The sequence below is a fragment of the Parasteatoda tepidariorum genome, chromosome 5 (genome assembly GCF_982258835.1).
Source record: "Parasteatoda tepidariorum strain Cologne lab strain chromosome 5, Ptep-v5.0, whole genome shotgun sequence".
NCBI classification, from domain to species: Eukaryota; Metazoa; Arthropoda; class Arachnida; order Araneae; family Theridiidae; genus Parasteatoda; species Parasteatoda tepidariorum.
Genome location: NC_141759.1, coordinates 25,402,572 through 25,426,825, shown reverse-complemented (window position 1 = coordinate 25,426,825; position 24,254 = coordinate 25,402,572). Strand labels below are relative to the sequence as shown.

At 29.4% G+C, this 24,254-nt stretch overlaps 1 protein-coding gene across 1 annotated transcript in view; it reads left to right on the top strand.

Moving 5' to 3' along the window:
* The window catches only part of Ssrp (structure specific recognition protein), a 31,568-nt gene extending 10,699 nt beyond the window's left edge, over positions 1-20,869 (top strand). Inside the window, exons 7-16 of the mRNA XM_016075437.4 lie at positions 1,085-1,188; positions 3,054-3,182; positions 3,845-4,066; positions 4,152-4,221; positions 6,590-6,777; positions 13,599-13,749; positions 16,426-16,617; positions 17,614-17,690; positions 18,796-18,985; positions 20,747-20,869. Coding sequence (XP_015930923.1) covers positions 1,085-1,188; positions 3,054-3,182; positions 3,845-4,066; positions 4,152-4,221; positions 6,590-6,777; positions 13,599-13,749; positions 16,426-16,617; positions 17,614-17,690; positions 18,796-18,985; positions 20,747-20,800 — 1,377 coding nt within the window. The 3' untranslated portion in view covers positions 20,801-20,869. The remainder of the gene's footprint in view (positions 1-1,084; positions 1,189-3,053; positions 3,183-3,844; positions 4,067-4,151; positions 4,222-6,589; positions 6,778-13,598; positions 13,750-16,425; positions 16,618-17,613; positions 17,691-18,795; positions 18,986-20,746) is intronic.
* Positions 20,870-24,254: the final 3,385 nt, after the last annotated feature.

Here is a 24,254-nt window from a genome sequence, read left to right as displayed (position 1 = left end):
TTATCGATGGCAGCAAAGGAATTGCACTGTTTTTTTCTTTTCTTTTTTCCTCCCACATATTGAATAAATTTCTAGTCTAGTTTATTATCTGTGAGTAGTGACAATCGTCCAATCTAAGTTTGATTTTAAATCCAAATTTTTATTTTATTTTTTATTCATTTGTTAAATATATATATTAGTTCATAACAACATGCTTACTATAACAACAAATCTGTTATTGTGAGTTGTTGTACGAACTTTTATTGTACTATTATTTTTTTAGGCTCTTAATATTATTCATGTTGTTATGACTTGAAATTATCAAGATTCCATTTTTCTTTCCACACCAAAATGTGTAAATGCATTTTATTTTAAAGAAAAGAACTGTTACAAAAAGTAAAACTATAAAATTTTCAATTAGATTTTTTTCTTTGTGAAACTTAGTTATACAAAGGTTAAATATTTGTTCTCTAGAATTAATTATACTAATGTCTGTATTTCTTCTCTAAAACTCAATTAAAGCTCTTCTAATAAAGAACTCTTTTTATTTCAAGAATCATTTTGTAGCGTAAATCAGGACATATTTGCTTATAGATTATCAAGGAATTTAAGCAGCTAAATGCTGGTAGCTTTTATAAGGCTTTAGTTTACATTTAAGATTTTAATTTATCCTTTATTTTTCACGATTTCTATATTCAGTAATTTAAAAAAAAAAAAAAAGTTTTTTCTTACTTTGTATGCAGCATTTTAAATTATTGAATTAAATCATCCAAATTACTTCTGACTTCCAAATATCAGCTATATAGAATTAAAAACTAAGAAAATTATTTTTAAAACTATATCTGACTTCTAAGAGCAAAGTGATTGCAATTGCGTTTTTCATTTGAATAAGTAAGTTAAAAATGCCAAACAGACGCAACACAGATAGGAAGCATGTTATGGTTACCAACTATTTTTTAGTTTAAAAAATACTCACCTCGGGAATAAATTATATTATTTTTCATGCCTTATACTACTTTTGTATACTTTAAACCTGAATATGCCTTTAACCACCTTTTTTTATTATTTTTTTTTTTTTTTTATTTGTCTTATCTTCTACTTTCAGCTTAGTTTAGATCCTCCTATCAAACAAGGACAAACTCGTTATCCATTTTTGATCTTGTTATTTAGTAAAGAAGATGAAACTACTGTTGAGCTCAGTCTTTCAGAGTATGTTTTATTGAGAAAAATTATTTTATTTTTTTAGATAGTTTCCTGTATTGTGAACATGATAGAATAATAACCAGTATCTTCTAAGCTTATGGCTGATTTATTTTATGTATGATTACATCAGACTTGGAAAAACAATTGTCAGGGGTGATTGTGTTCCAGATCTGAAAACTAACAGTAGAGCATTAGATAATCTAGTATCGTAATTTTGCCGCTGATCTTGTGTAAATCTGCATTTCTCTAGACAGTTGATTTATAAACTTAGAACATTTGTAAACAAGAATTAAAACTTATAACCCGACTAAATTTCCAGTAAGTTGCACAATATAAAATTTCAAACTTTCGCTAAGCCAAGTTATAGAGACATTTTCATAAATGTTATTTTTCTGCAAATTTGATTCTTCACTACAGTCGGATTTTTTTAATATTTGAAATTACACCTGATTTAAAAATTACGCATTTTGAATTGTAATCACACAACTTAAAAATCGTACATTTTGATTTGTATTCATATAATTTAGAAATCCATTTTTGTGATTTGTATTTACGTGTTTTTAAAATCAGTGTCGTTCTTGGTATTCACACGAGTTCAAAATCAAATACTGTTATTCGTGTTCACACATTTTAAAATCATCGGTTATCTCAATTACACATGATTCAAAAGTTGGACATTACACAAGTTACTCACCGCAATCTAATAATTTTATTATTAGATTTTTTTATTTTTTTTGCCATTCATATTTATGTGAATTAAAAGTCCTATATAAACTAAAAAACTCAATGGCGCGACAGCCCATAGAGGGCCAATGCCTACTGTGCCCATCTCAGTTTTCTTGGGCTCTGGGGTGCAGGAGCAGATGTTCTGGTCAGGTGGTCAGACAAACCTGGAACCCCCAGTGTTTAGTTCCCAAGCACGCTTGGTAGTCATTTATCGACCCACTGAAGGGATGAAAGGCTGAGTCGACCTTGTCCGACCCAAGGATTGAACCCAGGACCTGTGGCACGGAGTCCCAAACGCTACCACTCAGCCACCGGGCACCAAAAGTCCTATTTTGAAATTTGTGATTACGCCAATATTGTGATTCGTGTGATTTTAAAATGCAATATCACGATTTTAAGTTAATAATATAAAAATATATGTATGTTATTTTTCTTTAAATCTGATTTTTATAGTTTATTTTCTTCTCTTATATTTTTCAATTTTTTTAAAATCATTTTTCACTATTTTTATGTATTTGATAATGTTAAAAAATAAGTAAATTATAAAGTTTTCTATTCTTCTCTTTCTAGAATGTATTAAACTACATGAACAGAGCTCTAATTCCATTAGTTGATATGTGTTGAGATCTGTTCTAGTAATTAATTTTTTTTTTTTTTTTTTTTTTTTTTGCTTGTTAGAAAACCATTAACTAACAAAATAATTATGCAGTTTTAAATTTAAATATAAAGCTGACATTTCTATGAACAGTTTTGTTAGGCTTTTCATATTTATATTAATAATTTGGTTTCTACTTTCCTATTTATCAAAGATGATTTGGCCTTTTTAGTTGATTTGTTGACGTTTTTTTACCTTATAGCTTCTTGTAAGTTTAAAAATATGATTGTCTTTTTTAAAATTTTAATATTGAGAAATTTTATGCCTATAATATTTGTTAATAAATTTGCTGCATGGATGAAGGTCTTGACAATCCATCAATCTTAATCTGGAAATGTTCTCATTTAAATTTTATTTATTTATTTTTGAAGTTCCTAGTTTCCTAAGTATAATGTGTCACCTAAATACTTCATGGGAAATGATGAGTAATTTGAATAATGGTACAATATTTTCTAACTAATTTCATTTTATTTATTATTTTTTTTATCAGGGAGGACATCAAAGAAAAATATGATGAGAAATTGCAAAAGGAAATGTCAGGACCCACCTTTGAAGTCATTAGTCGTGTAATGAAAGCCATTGTCCAAAGAAAAATTACTGTGCCTGGCTCTTTTAAAGGGTAAATAGAAGTAAATTCTAAAAATTTACTGTAAATGTTACTCATGTTTGGAAATTCTTTACTTGTGTTTCAAAATAAGAAGACATTTTGACTTTTGATGTCTCTGCAAATTCAGTTTTTATATTGAATGATATCTTAGTTATATTTCTAAATCAATTTGGCTCGAAAATTAAATGACATAGCATATGTAAAATATATTTAAACTAAAAAAAATTGAAGTTATGCTCACTCGATCCTCTTTCATGAATTTAACTTATTGTATGTTTTAGAATTTCTCAGAAGGAAAAAAACTTGAATTCAGATCTTCAATTGTTTGAATTTGACCTTTAATCATGTAGTTAGTCAATCATGTAGTTAGTTAATCATGTTAGTTAGAGAAATTGATAAGTCAAAATTTAATTATCTTAACATCTTGATTTGGTAAATCCACATTCTGGTTTGGAAGGCCATTATAAATTCTCTTTTGATAGTCGTGTAATTTTTTTCAATTGATTTTTGGTAGGAAGGCGTAGGAGGCCGCATTTAGATCATTCAAGGGCGACATTTGCTTCACAGGTGTTAAATCTATACATTTGATTATTTTACAGCAATTGCATTTATTTTACAATCAAATTTATGTCTGTGAGGGAAATAATTTGTATCTAATAGTTTTTATATTTTAGGCACAGTGGGACGCATGCAGTTACTTGTTCATATCGAGCTGGCAATGGTCTATTGTATCCTTTAGAAAGAGGAATAATTTATGTTCATAAGCCTCCAGTACACATTAGATTTGAAGAAATTGCAAATATAAATTTTGCAAGAAGTGGTGGAAGTACCAGATCCTTTGATATTGAAATTGAAACAAAGACTGGAGTTGTACATACTTTCAGTAGTATTGAAAAGTTGGTATTTTCTTAATCTGTAAATATTCTATATTATGTAATTGTTATGTTTTTTCATTTATTATTTATTTCTATTCTATTTTAGGGAAGAATATGGTCGTCTTTATGATTTTACAAGTGGTAAAAAACTCAGAATCAAGAATAGAGACATAAAAGTATTTATTACTGCTGCTTTAAAGTACTTATATTATAGTATTTTTGATTATTACCTTAAAGTGGGATCTTTCAAAATCCTGATATTTTTAATACTGTATCATTACGACATGCTTGTTTTGAATCTCACGGTTAAGTAACCACTTGTGGACACACCTTGTTTGAATTGATTTCATGGTGAATCTTAGAGGTTTTTCGGTCGCTTTTTTGTTTTGCTTATCCCTGCGGTTTTCAAAAATCCTGATATTTAGCGCAATATTATTATTACAATCAGCGATTGGTTCAATACAATTTTGTTTTCAAAAAGCTGATAAGTTTTTAAGTAATTACTTTTAAATACTTTTTTTTTAATTTTATGGGCATGAAAGTTTTTTTTTATTGTTAGAATATATGTTTAATTGGGCTTATGTAATTTGATAAAATAAGTTATTTCCCTATTGTTTTTATTTCGTCATTTTTTTTTAATTAGAGAGGAATATTTTTTTATACAATTGTTTCACATTCTTTAATTTTATGTATTAATTTTACTAAGTTTACTGTTAAAAAGAATTTTGGGTAAAAGAAAATTGATATTTATATAAAAGTTACTACAACTGTGCCCAGCTAAATTACTATAATCATGTCTGGCTAATACTTGGACATCTGGCCATTTATTGGTCAATCTGCTGTGCAATTGGCCCTTTACTTAAAAAGGTTGTGTATCCCTACTTTAATGTGAGTGTGTTATTGTGACAAACAATTAAATTGGTTGCTCGTTGAGTAGTCAGAACTAAAGCACTACAATGCAGGAAACCCATTTGCAGAGAAACATGCTGCTTTAAAAGAAAAAAATGTAGTGAGTAGTGTTATACCAAAAACCAGTTCTTTTTGGTTATTCCTTGCAATTATTTTTAACATTAGTTCCACAAAGAAGAAAAAGTAACCTAACTAATTTTTTTGAATCTGATTGGTGGAGCTCATTGCTTTGAGGTGTATTACTTTTTTTAGGAACTTTAAAAAAAACTAAGACATTTTATAGTATCACAAATATTTGGTATATTTCTAACATCTCTTAATTAAAGTATAAAAAAAATTATATTTGAAAGAAAAAAATCACAAAAAATGATTTCGTATAATAAATTAGCTTGTGTAAACAAGAAATATCTATTTCTTAATAATGTTTAAAAGTCAGTTATTTTTCTAAACGATTACTACAAACTATTTCTGATCTCTTTTTTTTTAATAAGATCTTTAATAAGATCTTTAAAAAAATAAGATCTTAAAGATCTTTAAAAAAATAAGATCTTGTAATTAACTAAAAAAAAAAAATTTTTTTTCTGATAAAGTACTAAGTTAGCAAATTAATTCTAACACACCTTTATAAGATCCATGTGGCCACATGTCCAAATGGACCATCAAATTAACCCTTTGACGGTTAGGGAAATGAGAAGTTTTTGTTCACTTAGTTCGCACAGTATTGCAAGTAAACAGTTGTCGAAAGTGGCAGCTCTTTTCCCCCACTGTTCTTACTAGAATAGCTAGTAGATAGCTCGCCTCTCGCGTTTTAAAAATTACTAAACTTAACTTTAAATTAAAAAACGTCCTTTAAAATAATTCTTAAATTGCGAATTATAAATGATTATAATCAATTATATAAATAATAATAGTTAATTATAAATATGAGGCAAATATTAAATTGAAAGGACTAAATAAATACAACTAATGTAAAACTTTATGAAGCATTTTAATACAGTAACTAAATAAAAATCTTTAACAATCTTAATCATCATCATAAATATCTAACTTTTGCTTTTCAACCATTTGACTTTACAAACACCCTAAATAAATTTGTGCCAAAATACGCATAAAAAGAACTAAGTTTTTTAAAAAAAATTCCCCCTTCATTAGGGAAAGACATTCATGGAACCCATACTGCCATCTGTAGACAGTAAAACTAACTAAATTTCGCGAGTAGGATTCGTTTGTAACATTATCAATGCTGAATAACAATGGCGAACGAGCTCAACTTGTCAGTGGGCATTGGGGGGGAATTTCACTACGCAGGTTGTGCTCGTTTCTAACCATTTCGGTTTAAATCTTGCTCCCGAGCGGAACTCGTTTGCGCGCAAAGCACGATTCGATTGCGAGCTGAACTCGTTCTATCCATCAAAGGGTTAAGGAATCTCGTATTGGCATTGACTGTGCATTTATTTGTTCAATTTTCTACCAGATCAAAATCAATTCAATATGTATCAAATTTTAATGTGTACTACGAGAAATACTTTAAAATTGCTTAATTTCAATTGTGAGACTGAAATTATCTGTCCAATCTTATGCATATTTAATTTATTATTTTTTTTGTCTAAACTTTAACACTAATTAAATTTTCAGACTACTAAAGAGAAACCTGTATATAATGAGGAGTTGGTTGATTCTGATGTTGAAGATGAACCAGATGCATACTTGCAAAGGGTCAAAGCAGAAGGCCGTGAAAGAGAAGAAGGAGGTGGTTCTACGGATGAAGAATCATCTGACGAGTCCTTTGCACCAGAAGAAAGTGGGAGTGAAGTTGCTGAAGAGTATGTACATAATATTCAATCATTTAAGTCATGGTTTCTTGAACTTAGTGAGGGGACTCCATCCGAAATTTTGTGAGTCCCCATAAGTTAAGCTTTGTGCAGTTCCGACACGTGCATGAGTGAAGCTATGGGTTTCTTTATTTGTGCTGTAATATACTATTGCAGTTTTAAGTCTAGTTTTAAAATATAGATCAACGAGTCTGAGATAATATAGATCAACGAGTTAAAGAGGTAAAATATTACACAACGAAGTTACATCAAAAATTTTTTCATTTCTTCTTGGTCTCTATTGTGTCATCTTTATTTATTTTCAGATTCATTGTGTAAAAATATTTGGTAATTGTAAAATTATTATAGGTTTTAAGAAATATCAAAATTACTAACATTTTTACCAGCCCCTGCTGTAGCCTCAGTTAGGGTCAAGACCCACAGTTTAAGGAATATATTTGTCAACTTATTCAGAAGGTATAGAGCAGAGGTGGGGAACCTTTTTACCATTAGAAGCCACATTTAAATTAGGCAGCAATAAGAGAGGCCGCATAAGCTGATTGACCTAAGAAAGTGACTTTTGTGAAATTATTATAATTTTTCTATAGATTTAACAATTTATTGCATTATATAGAAAAAATAAAATATAATACTGCAAAATTTTAAATGTAATATACATATAAAATAATATAAAAATATTATAAAAAATACAATAAAAAATATTTTTTTATTCACTAAGTTAGTGACTTATTTGGCTTTGTTTTTTGTTTGACAGTAATTGTATATTTGGATCAAGCTTCGTAACATGCAGCTTTAATTGATCCTCTAAATGTGCATCTGTAATTTGCGTTCTTTAATTTGTTTTTATTTTTGACATGAGAGAATATGTTGTCTCGCAACAGTAGGTACTTCCGAAGCAGGAAAGTAAACGGCGAGCATGTTCTCGAAGGCATGGATATTCAACAGCATTTTTCCAGATTTCTATGGGATCCTTTTTAGCGTTAAAAAGGGATTTGATGATACTATCTTCCCCTAAATCAATTAACTCCATTTGTAGTTCTGCAGGAGCCTCGGATATATCTATTAAATGTGGTTCAAATGCCAGTTTCATAGCAGGAGTGTGCTCGTCAAAATCAGAAAATCTTTTAGTATACTCTTCTATTAAACAATCCAAGACACCTACATATTCATCGAATATTTTATTTTCACAGTTCTGCTCATCTAACATTTTGGCTAGCTCCGGGAAGTGTTGTGCAGATATTTCTGATCGACAAAGCAATTTTTTTTTTGAAAAATGATAATTTTTTTCTAAACGCTTGGATCTTTTGCCGCATTTCGTAAATATACCTCGTTTCACCTTGCAGGCAAATATTTAAATTGTTTTGTTTTGTCGTCATATAAGACAAAAATGCAAGGTTTCTGAGAAATACTTCATCTGATAGATCACATTGTTTTCCTTGTTCTTGATAGTTTAAAATTTGTCATCGTAAAGACAAAACTTTAATCAAAACCTGACCTGTTGATAGTCAGCGAACCTTGCAGTAGTATGGTAGGTCAACACTATACGTTTCCTCATCTAAAGAGAGCATCTGCCGAAGTTCACGATGACACATTGCATTTACGCGAATATAGTTGACAATGGCAATGGTTCTATCAAGAGTGTCTTGCAAAATGGTAGATTTTGCGCAAAGATTTTACTGATGCAAAATGCAGTGAAATGATATCAATTTTTTCAAGTTTAAGTTTTCCTTTTTTAACAAAGCAACGAATCCTTCTTTTTTGCCTCTCATGGAAGGTGTGCCATCGGTGCAGACTCTGACTAAATTACTGACATTCAATTGCATACCTGCCAACCCTTCCGCATTTTGCAGAAGCTTTCCGCATTTTTACTTATTTTGACTATTTTTTCCGCTTTTACGCGCAGAAGATAAGATCTTCCGCATTTTTCCCGTCCCCCCCAATAGCTCGTATTTTTTTCTTTAAGTCCGACATCGCTGCTCCTCTTGTAACGCCATTAAGAAGCCCTGCTTGAGATGTTCCTCCCTTTCCTTCTATTACGTCACGCCGAACGATGTGACGTAATAGATTTCTCCTCTCTTCCACCAATGAGGGAAGGAATTCAGCTTCTGTTACGAGAGCGCTTCCCGTTATCACGTGACTTCCTGTTTGCCGGCGCGTAAGTAAACACTGAAAGAAAATGGCTTGTGTAAAAGCGAAATAGCAAATTGGTTTATGGCGATATTTATATTATCATTCGAATATTTTGTTAATTTATTATGGCTGAACGAAAACAATATAAACAAGCTTTTAAGGAGTCTTATTCTCTTGAATTTCCATTTATTTCTCGATCGGATCTTGGAGTACATGATGCACGTTGCAACGTTTGTAAAAATGACTTTAGCATCTCGCATGGTGGTAAAACTGATATAGTCAGGCATATGAAATCGACAAAACACCAAAAGAACAAAGAACTTTTAGGTTCAACAAAGAAGATTGTTTCTTTTTTTCAAACAAGCCTCAATGAAGAAGCCGTTATAAAACAGACGAATGCTGAATGCCTCTTCACAGCTTTTTTAGTAGAGCACAATTTACCGATCAGTGCAGCCGATCATGCTGGAAAACTTTTCAGAAAGATGTTTCCTGATTCTGATATAGCAAAGAACTATAGTTGTGGCAGAACTAAGAGCTCTGCTATAGTAAATGAGATGGCCAATGAACTGCAGAAATCAATTGTGGATCAATTGAAAAATGCTGCGTTTTCAATTGCAATTGACGGGACAAATGACTCTGACTCTAAACTCCATCCATTAGTGGTAACATTTTTTGATGAATCAATTCAAAAAATTCAAAGTTGTGTTTTAGCATTTACTATTATTAGAGATGGCTGTACTGGGATTAATATTGCGAATGGTGTATTGGACAGGTTGCGCTCTCTAGACATTCCCTTTGAGAAATGTGTTTCCTTTGGTGCTGATAATGCACCTGTAATGATAGGTGTCAGAAATGGTGCACAAAAGTTTTTGAAAGATGTGCAAAATGAATTAATTATCATTGGATGCCCTTGTCATCTTCTTAATTTAGCTTTACAGAAATCTATTTCTGCAATGAATTTTCCCCTTGACCAGGCAGTAATTGATATTTTTTATTACCTGGAATTTAGTTCTAAGAGAAAAGAAAAATTAAAATACTTTCAACAACTTCATGATGTTGAAATGCGTAAGATTTTAAAGCATGCCCCTACTCGGTGGCTGTCTCTTGGTCGATGCTTAGGTCGAATTTTAGATCAGTGGGATCCTCTTCTCAGCTTCTTTCTCAGTGAAGTAAAAGGAGAAAGTTTACCTACCAGTCTAAAGCAGAATATAGCAACCAAAGTAGCAGAAAAGTCATCCAATAATTTGAACAAGGAACAAAGATCAGAAAGAATTCAACAGGGCCCTTCAAATGCCAAGAAAAGAAAAGTAGATTGTCAACTGCCAGAGTCCAAAAAAAAGAAAATAGGTAAAGCAGCAAATAAAAATAATTTTGTAAAAAGAGAAGAAAAAATATTTTATTTCTTATCTTCTAATATTAATAAGGCATTTTGCTCTTTTGTCTTATTTGCCTCAGCGGACCTTGAAAGAATAAATACACTTTTGCAAACAAGTTCTCCTCTTATTCACAATCTGAAGCAAATACTTACAAATCTACTAAAGACCATATTTCTTTATTTTATTGATGCTAATTGTTTAAAAAAGTTTGAGTTAATTAAAGTCCCCTTTCAGGATCGTACTGTCCAAAAAAATGATGGCGATCTACGTGTAGGCAATCGCACACTAAGTATATTGGAATCTTTAACAATTGAAGAAAGAAAAGAATTTTATGCAGAAGTCAGGAAGTTTTTTGTTGCTTTGTGTGAATACATTGTAAAGAGATTTCCTCTAAATGATGAGATATTGGAGCATGCTGAGGTGGCAGATTTGGCCAAAATTTCTTCTAAGTCTTTCGCTAGTATAAGATACTTTGTTAAAAAGTTTCCTTTTTTATTAACAAGAGAAAATGAAGAAAGTGAAGATGAAGCTTTAGATAATCTAGAGACTGAATTCAATTCCTTGCAAGTTGAACACTTAAGCATTTCCTCTGATCCTATGGATCAACAAGTTGCAGCTTTAGTTAATATCTATGACGCAGAAGGTAGCCCCAAATATAGAAAAATTTCAAAGGTATTGAAAGCTGTATTGACTATACCTCACAGCAACGCTGAATGCGAAAGGGTGTTTTCTGTTGTGAAAAAAAATAGGACTCAATTTCGCTCATCGATGTGTGATGAGACTCTCGAAAAACTTTTAATAATTAAGTCTAAAGAAGATAGACTTTGTTTTGAAAGAGACTTTTCAAAAGAATTTTTAGTAAAGGCAAAAAGTGCTACTAAAGCATCTTTACAAAAATGATTTTTTATAATGTTATTCTCTTTCCATAGTTTCTATTAAGTTTATATACAGTGCATACTATTATATTGTAATTAAACTAATGTAATGTTAAAATTTTACTATTTTCCTTTAATCAAGAATTAATAAATGAATATTGTACCATCAATAGCTGGTCAAAGGTTTTTTTAAAATGTTTTTCCTTTTCTTGTTTTAAAATAAAGGTAAGTATATTGCTTTCTTATGCTCATATTATAGTGAATTTAAAAATAAATAATTAAAATCAGCTTTTTTTATAAATTTTTTTGTAATTAGTATGCATTTATGAATCTTCTGCATTTTTTGGCATTTCTTCTGCATTTTTTTTGTCTATCTTCTGCATTTTTATAACTAGAGGTTGGCAGCTATGCAATTGTAATTTATTACATACTTTGAAGTTTTCGAAAATATCGGCTCCGCGAGTTCTTCCAGTTAGTGTACCCAACGCAAGTAGTTCTTCGTAACATTGAAAATCTTTAGTTATAGCACGAATAAAATATAAAACTTGTGCCGAATCTGTTTTATCAGTGCTTTCATCTAAAGAAATTGAAAAATAAACATCTTCATTTTGTATAATTGTATGAAGTTGCCCTGTTACATTTTGCGCTAATTCGTGCTGTCGATCTGTTACAGTTCTTCTTGAAAGAGGTAATTGTTTGTATTTGTCGACATTTCTTGGATCTAACATACTCACTGCTTCAACAATACATTCTTTAATTATTTCAATGTCACTAAATGGTTTGCCCCTTTTTCCAAGTATATGTGCTATTTTATACGTAACAGCAACTGCAGCGGAATTTTGATTTACAAAGGCACTAAAAGATGCCTGCTGATGATGCTTCTCATTTTTCAACTTTTGAAGTGCAGCTTTTCGTGATTCACCTTCTAAAGCGAAATATTTATGTTCTTTATGAATCAAATAGTGTTTATTTGCATTCGCTTTTTTTAAAGTATTTAAAACTACATTGCACAACAAACACATAATTTTATCTTTCTCAGCAGTAAAGAAAAAATCTAACTCCCATTCTACATTAAATGTTCTGTTTTCATCACCTAATTTTCTTCTCTTACTATTTGACATGATGGATAAAAAAACGAATATCAAATAATATCTTTAACAACTGTTATAAGCACGCACTGTTAACTACAGTTTGCTGAAGATCGCAACAGGGAAGCGTTGAAGCAAGCCGAAGCAAGGTGTGACACTCAAATGGGAGATCTGAAACCAACAAATTTTGTAAATAGTATTTTGTAATTTTAATTTATTTTCAAATAAATATTACGTAGAACATTATTCGTTTCTTTTAGATATGTAAATTACATAAACATTGTGGAATTTTCAGTCTTTGGCAGGATTTTTCGCACAACTGTCATGGCGTTGATGTACAATAGTTGTTTTTTGAAACGAACTCTACCATTTTGTACTAGGTGGCAAAGAACCGCACAAGAACCTCGCGGAGGCCGCAGGTTCCCCACCTATGGTATAGATTAATTTTCACTGTTGTTCAAAAATAAGATTGTATTGAGTTGTGGTCAATTGTCTTCAGAATTTCTGGTAATTTTTAACTGAAATTTTTCTTGAACATGAAGCTTACAAAAAGGAAAGAAAAAACATCATTTCTAGAGCGAATTATCTTTTAAAATTCTAGCTGCAGCGAGCCAGTCATTGGCGAATTTTTTTTATTCCGAAATGAGAACAGAAAAATCAGGAGTATATATTTCTTTTCTGATGAACAAGAAAAGTATCATGAGAATATAATTCTGCAGAAAAAAAGAAGATAAAATTAGTTGCATTAGTATTTTTTTCAGCTATGCTAGATTGCTTCAACTCTTTCTTTACTCTTTTTTTTTTTAAAAAAAAATCTCTAAATATGGAGATGCAGAGTATAACAGTTTTGGTTATACCTATCATTTCAATTGATGTTATTATAATGCTTTTTTAAATTTATTGTAGCGGTTTTGTCAGAGAAAATAATAACTTCGTTAAGCCATGAATTTGAAAATCTCAAATATAACAGATATCCTGAATATGGTCCCTATCTCAGTTATAGGGCCTTATATATTGATTTCACATTGAAAGTAACTCTGCTTAGTTTGCTGCAGTATGCAATCTTTCTGTATAGCTGATTCAGGTCATGGGTGGCTGTCAGAAGGTTGATAGTTCCTGTAAATGATCCAAACCTCATCTACCATGATGATCTTATTTTACCAGCATTGGAGAGCAAGTAACAGGCTCTTTACGTAAATAGTAACTATTTGAAATAAAGAAATAAATGTACATTTTATTTCTTAAGGAGGAAATTTTGAGGGAATTTTATGATGTAGACAGTTTTTGTCTTTTTTTTTTTTTTTATTAAAATGATATTAATTTTTTTTTAAATTTCTGTTTAGGTATGACAGCAATCCTCCAACGAGTTCCGATAGTGATGAGGACTATGAAGGTTCAGATTCGGGTGACGAGTCTGATAAACCCAAACCTGAGAAAAAACCTAAAGAAAAAAAGCCAAAGGAAGCCAAAAAGTCAAGAAGTGCTAAAACTGTGGTATGTATACTCAAAATAGTGTTTGAAAGTGAATGGTTATTGGTGGATTGTTTTGTTTTAAGCTGCATCAGATAGCTGTGAAAAAAAAGCTTAAAAGTATGTAAATATATCCATGGGTGATTGTGCTCCGGAAAAATCCGGATTTTTCGCTAACCGCGATCCGAAAGTTTCCGGAGATCAAAAGTCCAGAAGTTTCAAGGAATCATCAATCACATTTATAGATAAAAATCCTTGTACAGTAGGGAACCGATTATCCGGAACGATCGGGACCATCGCTATTCCGGATAACTGATTTTTCCGGTTTACTGAATCGCTACAAAAAGCCGTTTTTTTTTATTGTTAAACCGAGCTAAAAAAAAAAATATTTGGAAATAATCTTAAAAAGAAGAAAAAACGATAAAGTAATACACTAATGATTATTCTCAAAATGATGGTAAGGTAAACATCTTTCAAAAAAGAACGAAAAATCCTAAAATCCTATGAGGAAAAAAAAATTTTTTTTTTTTTAATGGCGGGAAAATGTATTGAAATTCGTTCCGGTTTTTTGGTTTTCCGGTTCTCTGATATCCGGATAACGGGTTCCGTACTGTACATTTTATTTAAAAATATTAGAACTAGAATTTATACTTGGCATCTCTTTCATTAGTAAATATTTTTTTCAGGTAGAATAATAAATGTGATTAGAGATAAAAGTAAACTTACACATAATTATTAGAGGTAAAAGTAAACTTACACAATAAATAAAAACTTACACATAATTATTCATTTAAATTTTGCTGCGTATAATTTATTCAGAATATCATGTTTGAAATTTTCAATGATTTAAATTCAAAAAGATATGAATTTTTTGAATGATTTTACTCAAGAAATTTTTAGGATTTTGAGTTGGGCCCACAATTACCCCGTGTATCTAAATTTTGTAAGTAAAGAATCCAGTGAAGATAGTTTTTTATTTAACCTTCCAGCATATGTCCCTGCTTAAATTTTACAACAATTTCGGTTTTTCTCACACATTGCAGCACTGATCTCTGCTGTTCCCCTATCCTTTCCAACTATTTTTAATTGCAGTTTTGTGTTATATGGTTGCTTTTTCATAAAACACACTTGGTCGTAGGTGAAAATGTTCAGTGAAATTCAGTTAATTGACAGTAAGAGCAAGACTAAATTTTCAGTCTTAAGATCTCAATATTACAAGTAAGAAAAAAAAACATTTCCAGAAAAAAGATAGCGTTTAAAATACTATGAGAAAATGTTTTGTTAATAAAAAAATTTATATCTGAGTTATTAAAATTATGTAGTCTAGGACTCTTTTTGTGAACAACAAAATGCTTTCTACTGCCATCTCAAAGATCGATGTTATGCATTTTCCTTTTGACTTAATTTATAGTTCAATGTCACACACACTGAGGTATATTGAATATTAGTAAAAATATGCTTGTTCTTATTTTTATTTTTTTTAATTTTATGCATTAATAGAGATGAACATTTATTGAACAAATAACATGAAATAAACAAATTGCAGTTTAGTGAATTAAAACATTTTAAAAATATATTTTATTATAATATTTTCTGTTAATACTTATGGCTTAATGTGATGTGTGCAGTTTCCCTTAAAACTAAAACAACCAGACTCTGTTTTTAAAAGGTTTATTCTATGGTTCGCTTCTACATGGAGCTTCTTTCTATAGCCTTTTTTTTTTTAACAACACTGAAAAAGCCTGTCTATATCAATTTATTGTACAACTAAATCAAATATTTACATGCTATATTTCCAAGTGCATAAGATCTGAAAAGTCAACAAATATTTGTGATTTCAATCACGTGAAGCATGATAAACCTATGAGAATGTTTGTTCAATCATTGATTTTTTATTTTATTGAATACTGTGCTTTGTGGGCTCAAATTCAGCTAATTCTTACAAATAAAAATATGTCGCCTAAGCAATCTCAGCTAATCTGAAAAAGGAAAACGTCTATCGTGAAAAGACTTTGAAAAACTGAGAAATACAAAATGTCTTGACAGTATGTATATATATATATTAATTTTATTTTAAAGAGATTTTTTGAATGAATGAATATGAACATAGGAGCTGTAAAGTTAAGGTCATAGTAGTTTTGTTGGTCCCTGCGTCTGCCTGCAGAACACAGTTAAAAAAAAATAAATTTAATTTTCAAAAACAATGTTAAAAAAATATATATACTACTGTTGGTGCTCATTACATGTAGTCCAGACGAAAACAGATGCTAAAACATGAGGTCGCTATATCGTAACTACATAAAATTAGTGCAATATTCCCTAATATTTCACAAATACTGGACTTATTTTGATGAAAAACATGCTATACTTTATATATTCTTAGACTTTAAATTTGATGTTTTTTAAAAGTTTTCAGTGGGAAAAGACTTAATCCCAGTTACTTTTAAACATAAAATCAGTTTGCCTTCTAGACTGTGTTATTTACAATGTGCTTGTTTGGTTAGTGCAATGATTTGTATTAATTATTTTTCAGCACTATATCATGAATGTTTCTCTTTATATAGCACATTTCGTTATATAAATAATTAGGGAATGTGCTAGTGTAAAAAAAAAAAAAAAATAACTTGAATCATTATTACACATGTCAGTTATATATCTAATAATTTTGTTGCAATTAATATCTGATCCTTATGTTTTTAGAAAGAACCTGGTATGCGCAAGAGAAAGCCTAAGAAAGAAAAGGATGAAAATAAACCAAAACGTCCTGCTTCAGCATACTTCCTTTACCTTGCTGATAATAGGGAGAAAATTAAAAAAGAGAATCCTGGTATAAGCATCACAGAAATAACTAAGAAAGCTGGTGAAATGTGGAAAGAAGTTACCGATAAAAGTGTTAGTATTAATGTCTGTTTATTCTTGAAATCAAATAAATAAGTTATGATATCATATTCTTCTTTTCATCTGAGATTTATTTGCTATAGCTAAAATATTGTCTTAAAAAAGTAAATTTATAACAAAAGCTTCTGGTATGAAGTAATTTTTTCTAGTGTAATTTAAAATATTGAAAATATTTCTTCCTTTTGATTCATATTGGTTTTTCCGCACTTTGCTAAATATTTAGCCATGTTTGCAACTTCACTCAAGTATTATATTATTTTAACTATAGTTTTCAACCAATAAAACTCAAATATTGACGATCACAATTTTTTGTAATTTTAATTTTTTTATTTGCTCTATTAATCAACGTAAAAACTCTGTTTACTTTCTTTAAATGCGTGTTTGGTAAAGTATGAATATAAAGTTCTCGTGGAGAGAAAGAAATTTTGAATTAACAGAAAATTTATTTTGTCTCTCTATACTCTATAAATATTACATTTTAGTTAAACCTGGGGAACATCGTTATCCTTACAAAATTATGCATTTCACTTTGAATAAACACAATACAAATATTCACCCATTATTTCTTGTGACTTCACAGTGGTTCTTTTGTCCGTAGGAGCATTCCAGAGAGAGCTTAGTTTTATATTACTGTAGATTTTATAAATAAATGCAAGTCTATCCATTTAGTTAGCAAAAAAATTTTACAGAAAACTCCAAAACAGAAAAGATGTGGTGCTCGGTAAAGCAAATTAATTGTGCAGTATATAAAAATTAGTGAAACTAATAAAGGTCATTTAAGAGATCTGAAGAATTGCATAAAAAAATTAAGTGAAATTAAAAAAAAGTGCTTTTAAAAAATCACTTTATCAACACCATTTACCTGAAATCAATCTTGATTTTTTAAATTTTCATCTAGTTGAAAACTATCTCATTTGAATTTTGTAGCTGTAAGTGTCCTTAGTTGTCCAAACAGACAAAAATATTTATTTTTGTATTTTATTATTTTAGAAATGGGAAGAGCAAGCTGCAGAGGGAAAGAAAAAATATGAAAAAGCAATGGCCGAGTATAAGGCTAGTGGTGGTGGGTAAGTGCACTGAATGTTTCATATATTCTGCTACCAATTCTTTTTACATGTTGTGTGGATGACTTACTCGACTCCAAATTAGTTGATACATTTGAATACTTTTGTATTGATTATTTTATGATTTTGTTAGAACCTTTTTCAGGGTATTATTCTATCAATCAACAATATTTACTTACCAATTATTCCTTTCCAAAATCAGCACCAAATTTGTTTAAAAAAGTCTAGGCTTTGAACATTCTTTAGTCACTCTTCATTTAGTAGGAACTCTTCCACCAGTAATCACATAAAACTATCTTCTAGCTTATGAATTGTAAATTCATAAGTAGTATAATTTTACTGGAGTCGACCTACCAAATTGCTACTTGAAATGTTAAATGACTCCACCTACTCCAAATTTAGCAACTAATTTGGGACGAAAATTTTTACCTAAATGTAATAACTACTTTGGCGTGAAGGGAGTATTATTTAAAAAATATATATATATATCCTTATTTTAAGTAGCTACTTACATAGACTGTTTTTGAAGTTATATTTTTGTTTACGGGTGCACACTGTTATAATAGAAAATTTTATTTGAAATCATTAGAGATTCTTAGTAGAAGCAATATTATATAAATTTTAAAATATCTAGTTAAAAATAAATGGTTGAAAATTATGTGTCTATTATATTTTATCTTTACATAAAATTATCTAATGTATATACAGTAAAATCTTTTTGATTTGTAACAGTTGTTCATTCTAAAATTTTGTTTACTTTCTGTGTTGGAAAAAAAAAACTATACATCAAAGAAAGAAAGATTTCTAATTTAAAGTTTTTATAACAAGATATCTATTGCAAAAAGTAGTCTTTAATGTGGAAATTTTCTAATAATTTAGAAAGAATCTGACTTAACAAAACCCAAGATTTCTATATTTAACTAATTGAGATGGGTTGATTTGACTATTTAGATTTTCCGACATACCCTTAATCTTGAGGGTCCCAGATAATCTGGGTTCTACTGTTATGCAGTCTTAATCACTAATATTCAACATGCTTAACGTATAAATTGTTAAACTGTATTGCTTTTTCTTGTTGCTTGTTAATTGACATTCTCTTCAATTATAGTAGTAAGGCGAAAGAAGAACAAAGGACGCCTAAGAAAGATAAGGATAGGAAATCATCAACTGTCAAATCCCCTGCAAAATCCCCAGGTTCTTTCAAGAGTAAAGAGTATGTCAGCAGCAGTTCTGATAGCAGTGATGATGAAAGTAAATCACCTAAGAAGAAAAAAGCTGATTCAGATAGTGATGATAAGGTCAATATTTTAAATTTTAATGTTTGCATAACAATACTTGTACTTTCTTTACGCCACTTAGACATGAGAACTCTTTATCACTCGATTTTTAGTGCTACAACACGTTATCTCATCAGACTTGGTTAAATTAAATGCTATTTGTAAATGCAAATCCTCAATTAAAAAACTTTCTGTGCTCATTGGTTAACTCTTGTAACTAGTTTCAACTCTTTTATCACCGTCTAATTTTGGCAAAATCTGTTTGAAAATCAGAATTTTCTTTTCAAAAATGTTTCATTTTTATGGAACTCTATACCCACAAAATATTAACATTTTATTAAAAATATCACTGTGCTGTTTTATTTATTCATTTAAATTGTGTGAATATGAATCTGTGTTACTTTTAAATTTTCAAATTTAATTTTGCTGAATACGAATCTGCTTATGTAGCAATATACTATTTATTTTACTCTGCTTATACGTGAGATTACATTTCTTAATTATCAATCTACGTTTTAAATTTTGTTACTCTTGATTACACTGCTTTACAAACAAAAACATTTTAAAACCTTGATACTATTGATAAATTATGTGTAATTTTATCCAGTCTATGGGTATGCCTGCCATGTCTAACTTATTTAATTTTGCCTCCATTAAATTGATTTAAAAGGAAATAATCATTTTAAATACTAATTTAAAACTAAAAATATTTTATAATGTATAGTCATTTTATAATGTATATTATTGCAATGACTCCCCTCACCTATTATGGTGGAAACAGCAATAATATTTATATTCAGGAAGTCAGTTTACATAAAAATAAACAAAAATGATGTAATGTAGGGGTAGTGTTATCTATTATTGAATGCTAGTATTAATGTTAAACTTAGGTTTGATGTCAAACTGTTAAGTTGATCATGTATGTTTATCTGGTAGTGGATTTTTTTTTTTAATACCTTTCAGATTGTTAAAAGTTAAAATAGGTTTGATTTTGATAAGGTTTTACACATACTGGTAACCAAATAAGTTATTAATTCCAAGTTTCATTATGATTTCATCATCTTTAAAAAAGTACTTCAATTCTATTCTTTAAATCGGGACTGCACAAACATTTTCAGGTAGCAGTCCAAAACAAACTACAATGTACAGTGTTGGGAACACAACATTAACATGATGTGGTAATTATAAAAATGTGGAGAATATTCTGATTCTGTTGAAATATTAAAGAGTTAGAAATGTATAATGTATCATTTGTTTAAGTGCAGATAATAAAAATATTTATTGAAAATGAATTTATAATATACTTATTAGATTACAAAGCAAGTAATGGTAAATATGCTAGTAAAAAAAGGGTAGCTTAAATTGACATTTATCCTAAAGGTTAACTTTAACAGTAATTTCGAAAACAAAATATGGTACTAATATAATATTAGATAAATCTTACGATTGTTATTAGAATGTTGAAATTCTAATATTTTCAGACTTGAAATTTTCTTTTCTAGTTTAGTTGCGGAAATGCTTAAGTAATTGCACTTCATTTGCATATGCTGAACCCATTCCATGAACAGAACTTAAATAACAAAATGATTACATTCTATTGCTTTCAAGCATGCTTTGAACTTATTGTTAACGAGAATGGCTTAAAAACTTTTCCTTTCTTTTTTTTAGCTATTTCATAATAAACTAATAAAAATTAAAAGGAAATTTTTGTTCATTTTATATTTTATTTAATTCTATATAATCTCATTTTGAAATATCTAACTGGTTCTTTATTTTTTTCAGATGGAGATAGATGATGCTGCTTCAGGATCGGGAAATGAATCAGGATCTGATTAATGTAAAGAACTGTACATATTTTTTTTTAATTTTTGTGTTGTTTTGAATAAATGTTATCTTTTTTAAAAAGCAGCTTCTTTTATTATCTTGCATTTAAGGTTTCATTTTTTGTATTGATCAAGTGCTGTACATGCAACAAACACATATGATTTGCTTATTAAAAAGAGTAATATTTTCCTTTTTCTAAGTATACTTACTGGTATGAGTGTGATATTTCACTCATTGAACTAGTGAAAGTTAAGTTATCGAAGCTAGTCTGTTTAATGTTCTATTCTTACTCAATTATTAATATGCCAGTTTTTTTATGAAACACTAATTGAAAACGAAAATAGGTTATTTAAAAATGAAAACTGATTAGCACTTAGCTTCGAGAAATGTAATTACAAAATATCCGTGCTTTTAGTACTGCAAAAGCATATCAAACTTCATTTTTATTACATTGTTGATATGTTTAATATAATCCATTTTGTCTTTTTCTCGAAGAAAAACTACTAAGAAAAAACTTTTTGGTTAAAGTTTATCTCAGTTTTGAACAATTTTAAACAATATTACAAGCCAATCTTAGTAGCATGCTTTACACAATTTACAGTTATTTCCCTTCAGCTATTGAATTCTTGGACTATATTTTCTAGCACAAATACGTGCCTAAATAGCAAACTTAAAACAAAATCATTCGATTAGTTGTTGAGAAATAAAAAATATTAAACTGATTTTGTATTTCATCACTTAAAATTGTGTAATTTAGAATAGTATAAAATTTTCCTAAGCCTCAGGAAATAAAATTATTTTTTACGAGTTTGTTATCTTTGGGTGGACAAATTTAATGTGTACAAAAATCATTAAATGATGCTCTTAAAAAGTATCTTGTGATATTGCAGAATGTGAAATTATAATATTTAAGTGTGAAATGTTTCAACACTGCTCTCCTGTCTAAACTATTAGGAAAATTTTCTAAATTGTGGCTACCTCCCCTATTCTTGGAAGTCAAAAATTCAAGCCTGTTGAAGAAAGAATATGTTTATCAAGTTCTGAAACAAGGGTAATTGTGACACAGCTGAAAAACACTGAAAATTAGATGCTCGAAAAATCTAAATCAATTTATACACCTATCATGTTACACATTTAACATAATTTTTTGAACTGTTATTTATAATTAAATTACTTCTTACAAGAATCGCGATATTGGATTTTAAAAACGCGAAAGTACAGATTGCTATATTGAATCTTTAGATCACGTGAATAAGAATCCCAATGTGTAATTTTTAAATCACATATAAATATGAAAATCGGTGTTTGATGTTACAACCACGTGGATATGAATCGCGACATTGGATTTTAAATACAAACCACGATATTAGATTTTTTAAACCCGTGAATAAGAATAGCAATGTACGATTTTTAAATCACTTGAATACGAATCACAACGCATTACCTTTAAATTGGGTGAATATAAAACGCGATGTTTCATATTAAAATCGCTTGAGTAAGAATCGCCATTTTAGCAGATTCTGGGTAACCAAAACAATTCGAATTGGCAGAGGAATCAAATGTATGTAAACGCCTCGCTAACAGGATTTAACAAAACTTTTAAACTCTCGTCGGATTTTAAGTTTTTAATTCGCGGAAGTTCGTAAACCAATGGTCTTCAGCGACGCTGAATTCCGCGAATATTTGCAGGAAAATAACAGACCCTGCTTCTAGTTTTTAGTTCCTGAAGAATAATGCAAAAAACCTTGAACTCTAGGATAGTATCACGCCTTTTTGATCATAAGGAAAAATGTTATTTAAGAAATCTTAAATATTCTTCAAAAGTGTTTTTGAAATAAAAATTATATTCGCTAATTTTTTTACAAAAATCTTATAAATATTTACAGGATATCTGCTACATTTTAGATTTTCAAATTCATGACTAATTTCAAGAATTTTTCATGACTTAACGAAGTTACTATTTTCTCCAACAAATTTAAAAAAGTATAGTAACATTAATTGAAGTGATAGGTATAACCAAAACTGTTATACTGTGCATTTTCATATTTATAGATTTTAGATTTGAAAAACAGAGTCAAGAAAGAGTTAAAGCAATAAAATAGCTGAAAAAAATGCAAAATTTTTTCTTCTTATATTATAAAAAAATTCGCCTTGTTTCAGCTAGAATCTTAAATTGATAAAATAAAAATAACAAAAATTCTGAAATCACAGGAGTTAAGATAATTCGCTCTAGAAATCTTTTTTCTTTCATTTTTTGGAAGGGCACCTTAATTTTTTAAGAACATGATAAAAACATTTTATAATTTAATAAAATATGACTTAGTGTGTTTGTTTTTGTTACAAATCCAGTTATTCGGAACACCATGAAATAGAGGGGGGATAACATTTTAAACATTAGATTTTTCGGCAACCTAAATCCATGATTTTTTTTAAAAAATAGTTAAAATCACGACAAATTTTGTTCAATACCCTGTATTTAGCATTGAAACTAATTAAACTTAGGGGAGAAGTCAATCTCTTATCTGAATCTTTCGACTGATAATTGTCACTTTTTAATGCTAAGTACTCAGTGATAAGCTTTAAAAATTCTTGTTCAAGAACAAGAATGTTATTAAATTTGTTTACTCATTAAATGTCATTGTATATACAAAAAGAATGAGAAAAATTTTAAAATAAAAAATTTACTACAAGCACGGAAAAAAAACTATTGTAGTTTTTGATACTAGCGGGCACAAAAAAAAAAAAAAAAAACGTGGCATTTGAGGATTTCAGAGTCTGTTTACTTTAACCTCTTTTTGTCCTAAAATTCAAATTTTTTTGAATTCAGAACCACTTTCCTGACAAAAGATTGTATTTTCGATCAAACATAGAAAAATTAATAATGCTATAAAAATTACTAAATTCGATAGTTCAAACTTCAGGACTGCTCTCCTGCTATATACATGGTTCATACTTGCAACATTACACATAAGATTGTTCTATAACCATCATTGAGCAGATCCAACTTTGAGCTTACGACTTTTAATGTTATATTCCGTAGCCTTGTAATTTTGAACCTAATCCAGAAAACAAAAAGATTCCTGGATCAAGTTTGCCTTGAAGGAACCAACCCAAATTGCCGTTAAATGGAGAGGAACACCACTAAAACCTCCCATGGTTACTTTCAATCCATAATCATCGAGGATAATTTTCGTCGGTGCGAGCCAGGACAGGATTATTCTAAACTTATTGGGAACTCAGAATTAAAAATATAACAATTTACATTCAACATGAGTCATTCATTTTAAGAGGTTTCTCCATCTTTGTACTTATCAAAATTTTGGATAATATGTCATAAGACAGCACAAAACCTTACAAAAATGTAGAAAATAAAGGGGGGTGCCTGATTATTTATATTACTTCTATAAACTTTTTTTCATTCCTAAATTTATGAATTAAAATGTGATGTGGTTTTGAATATCTGATT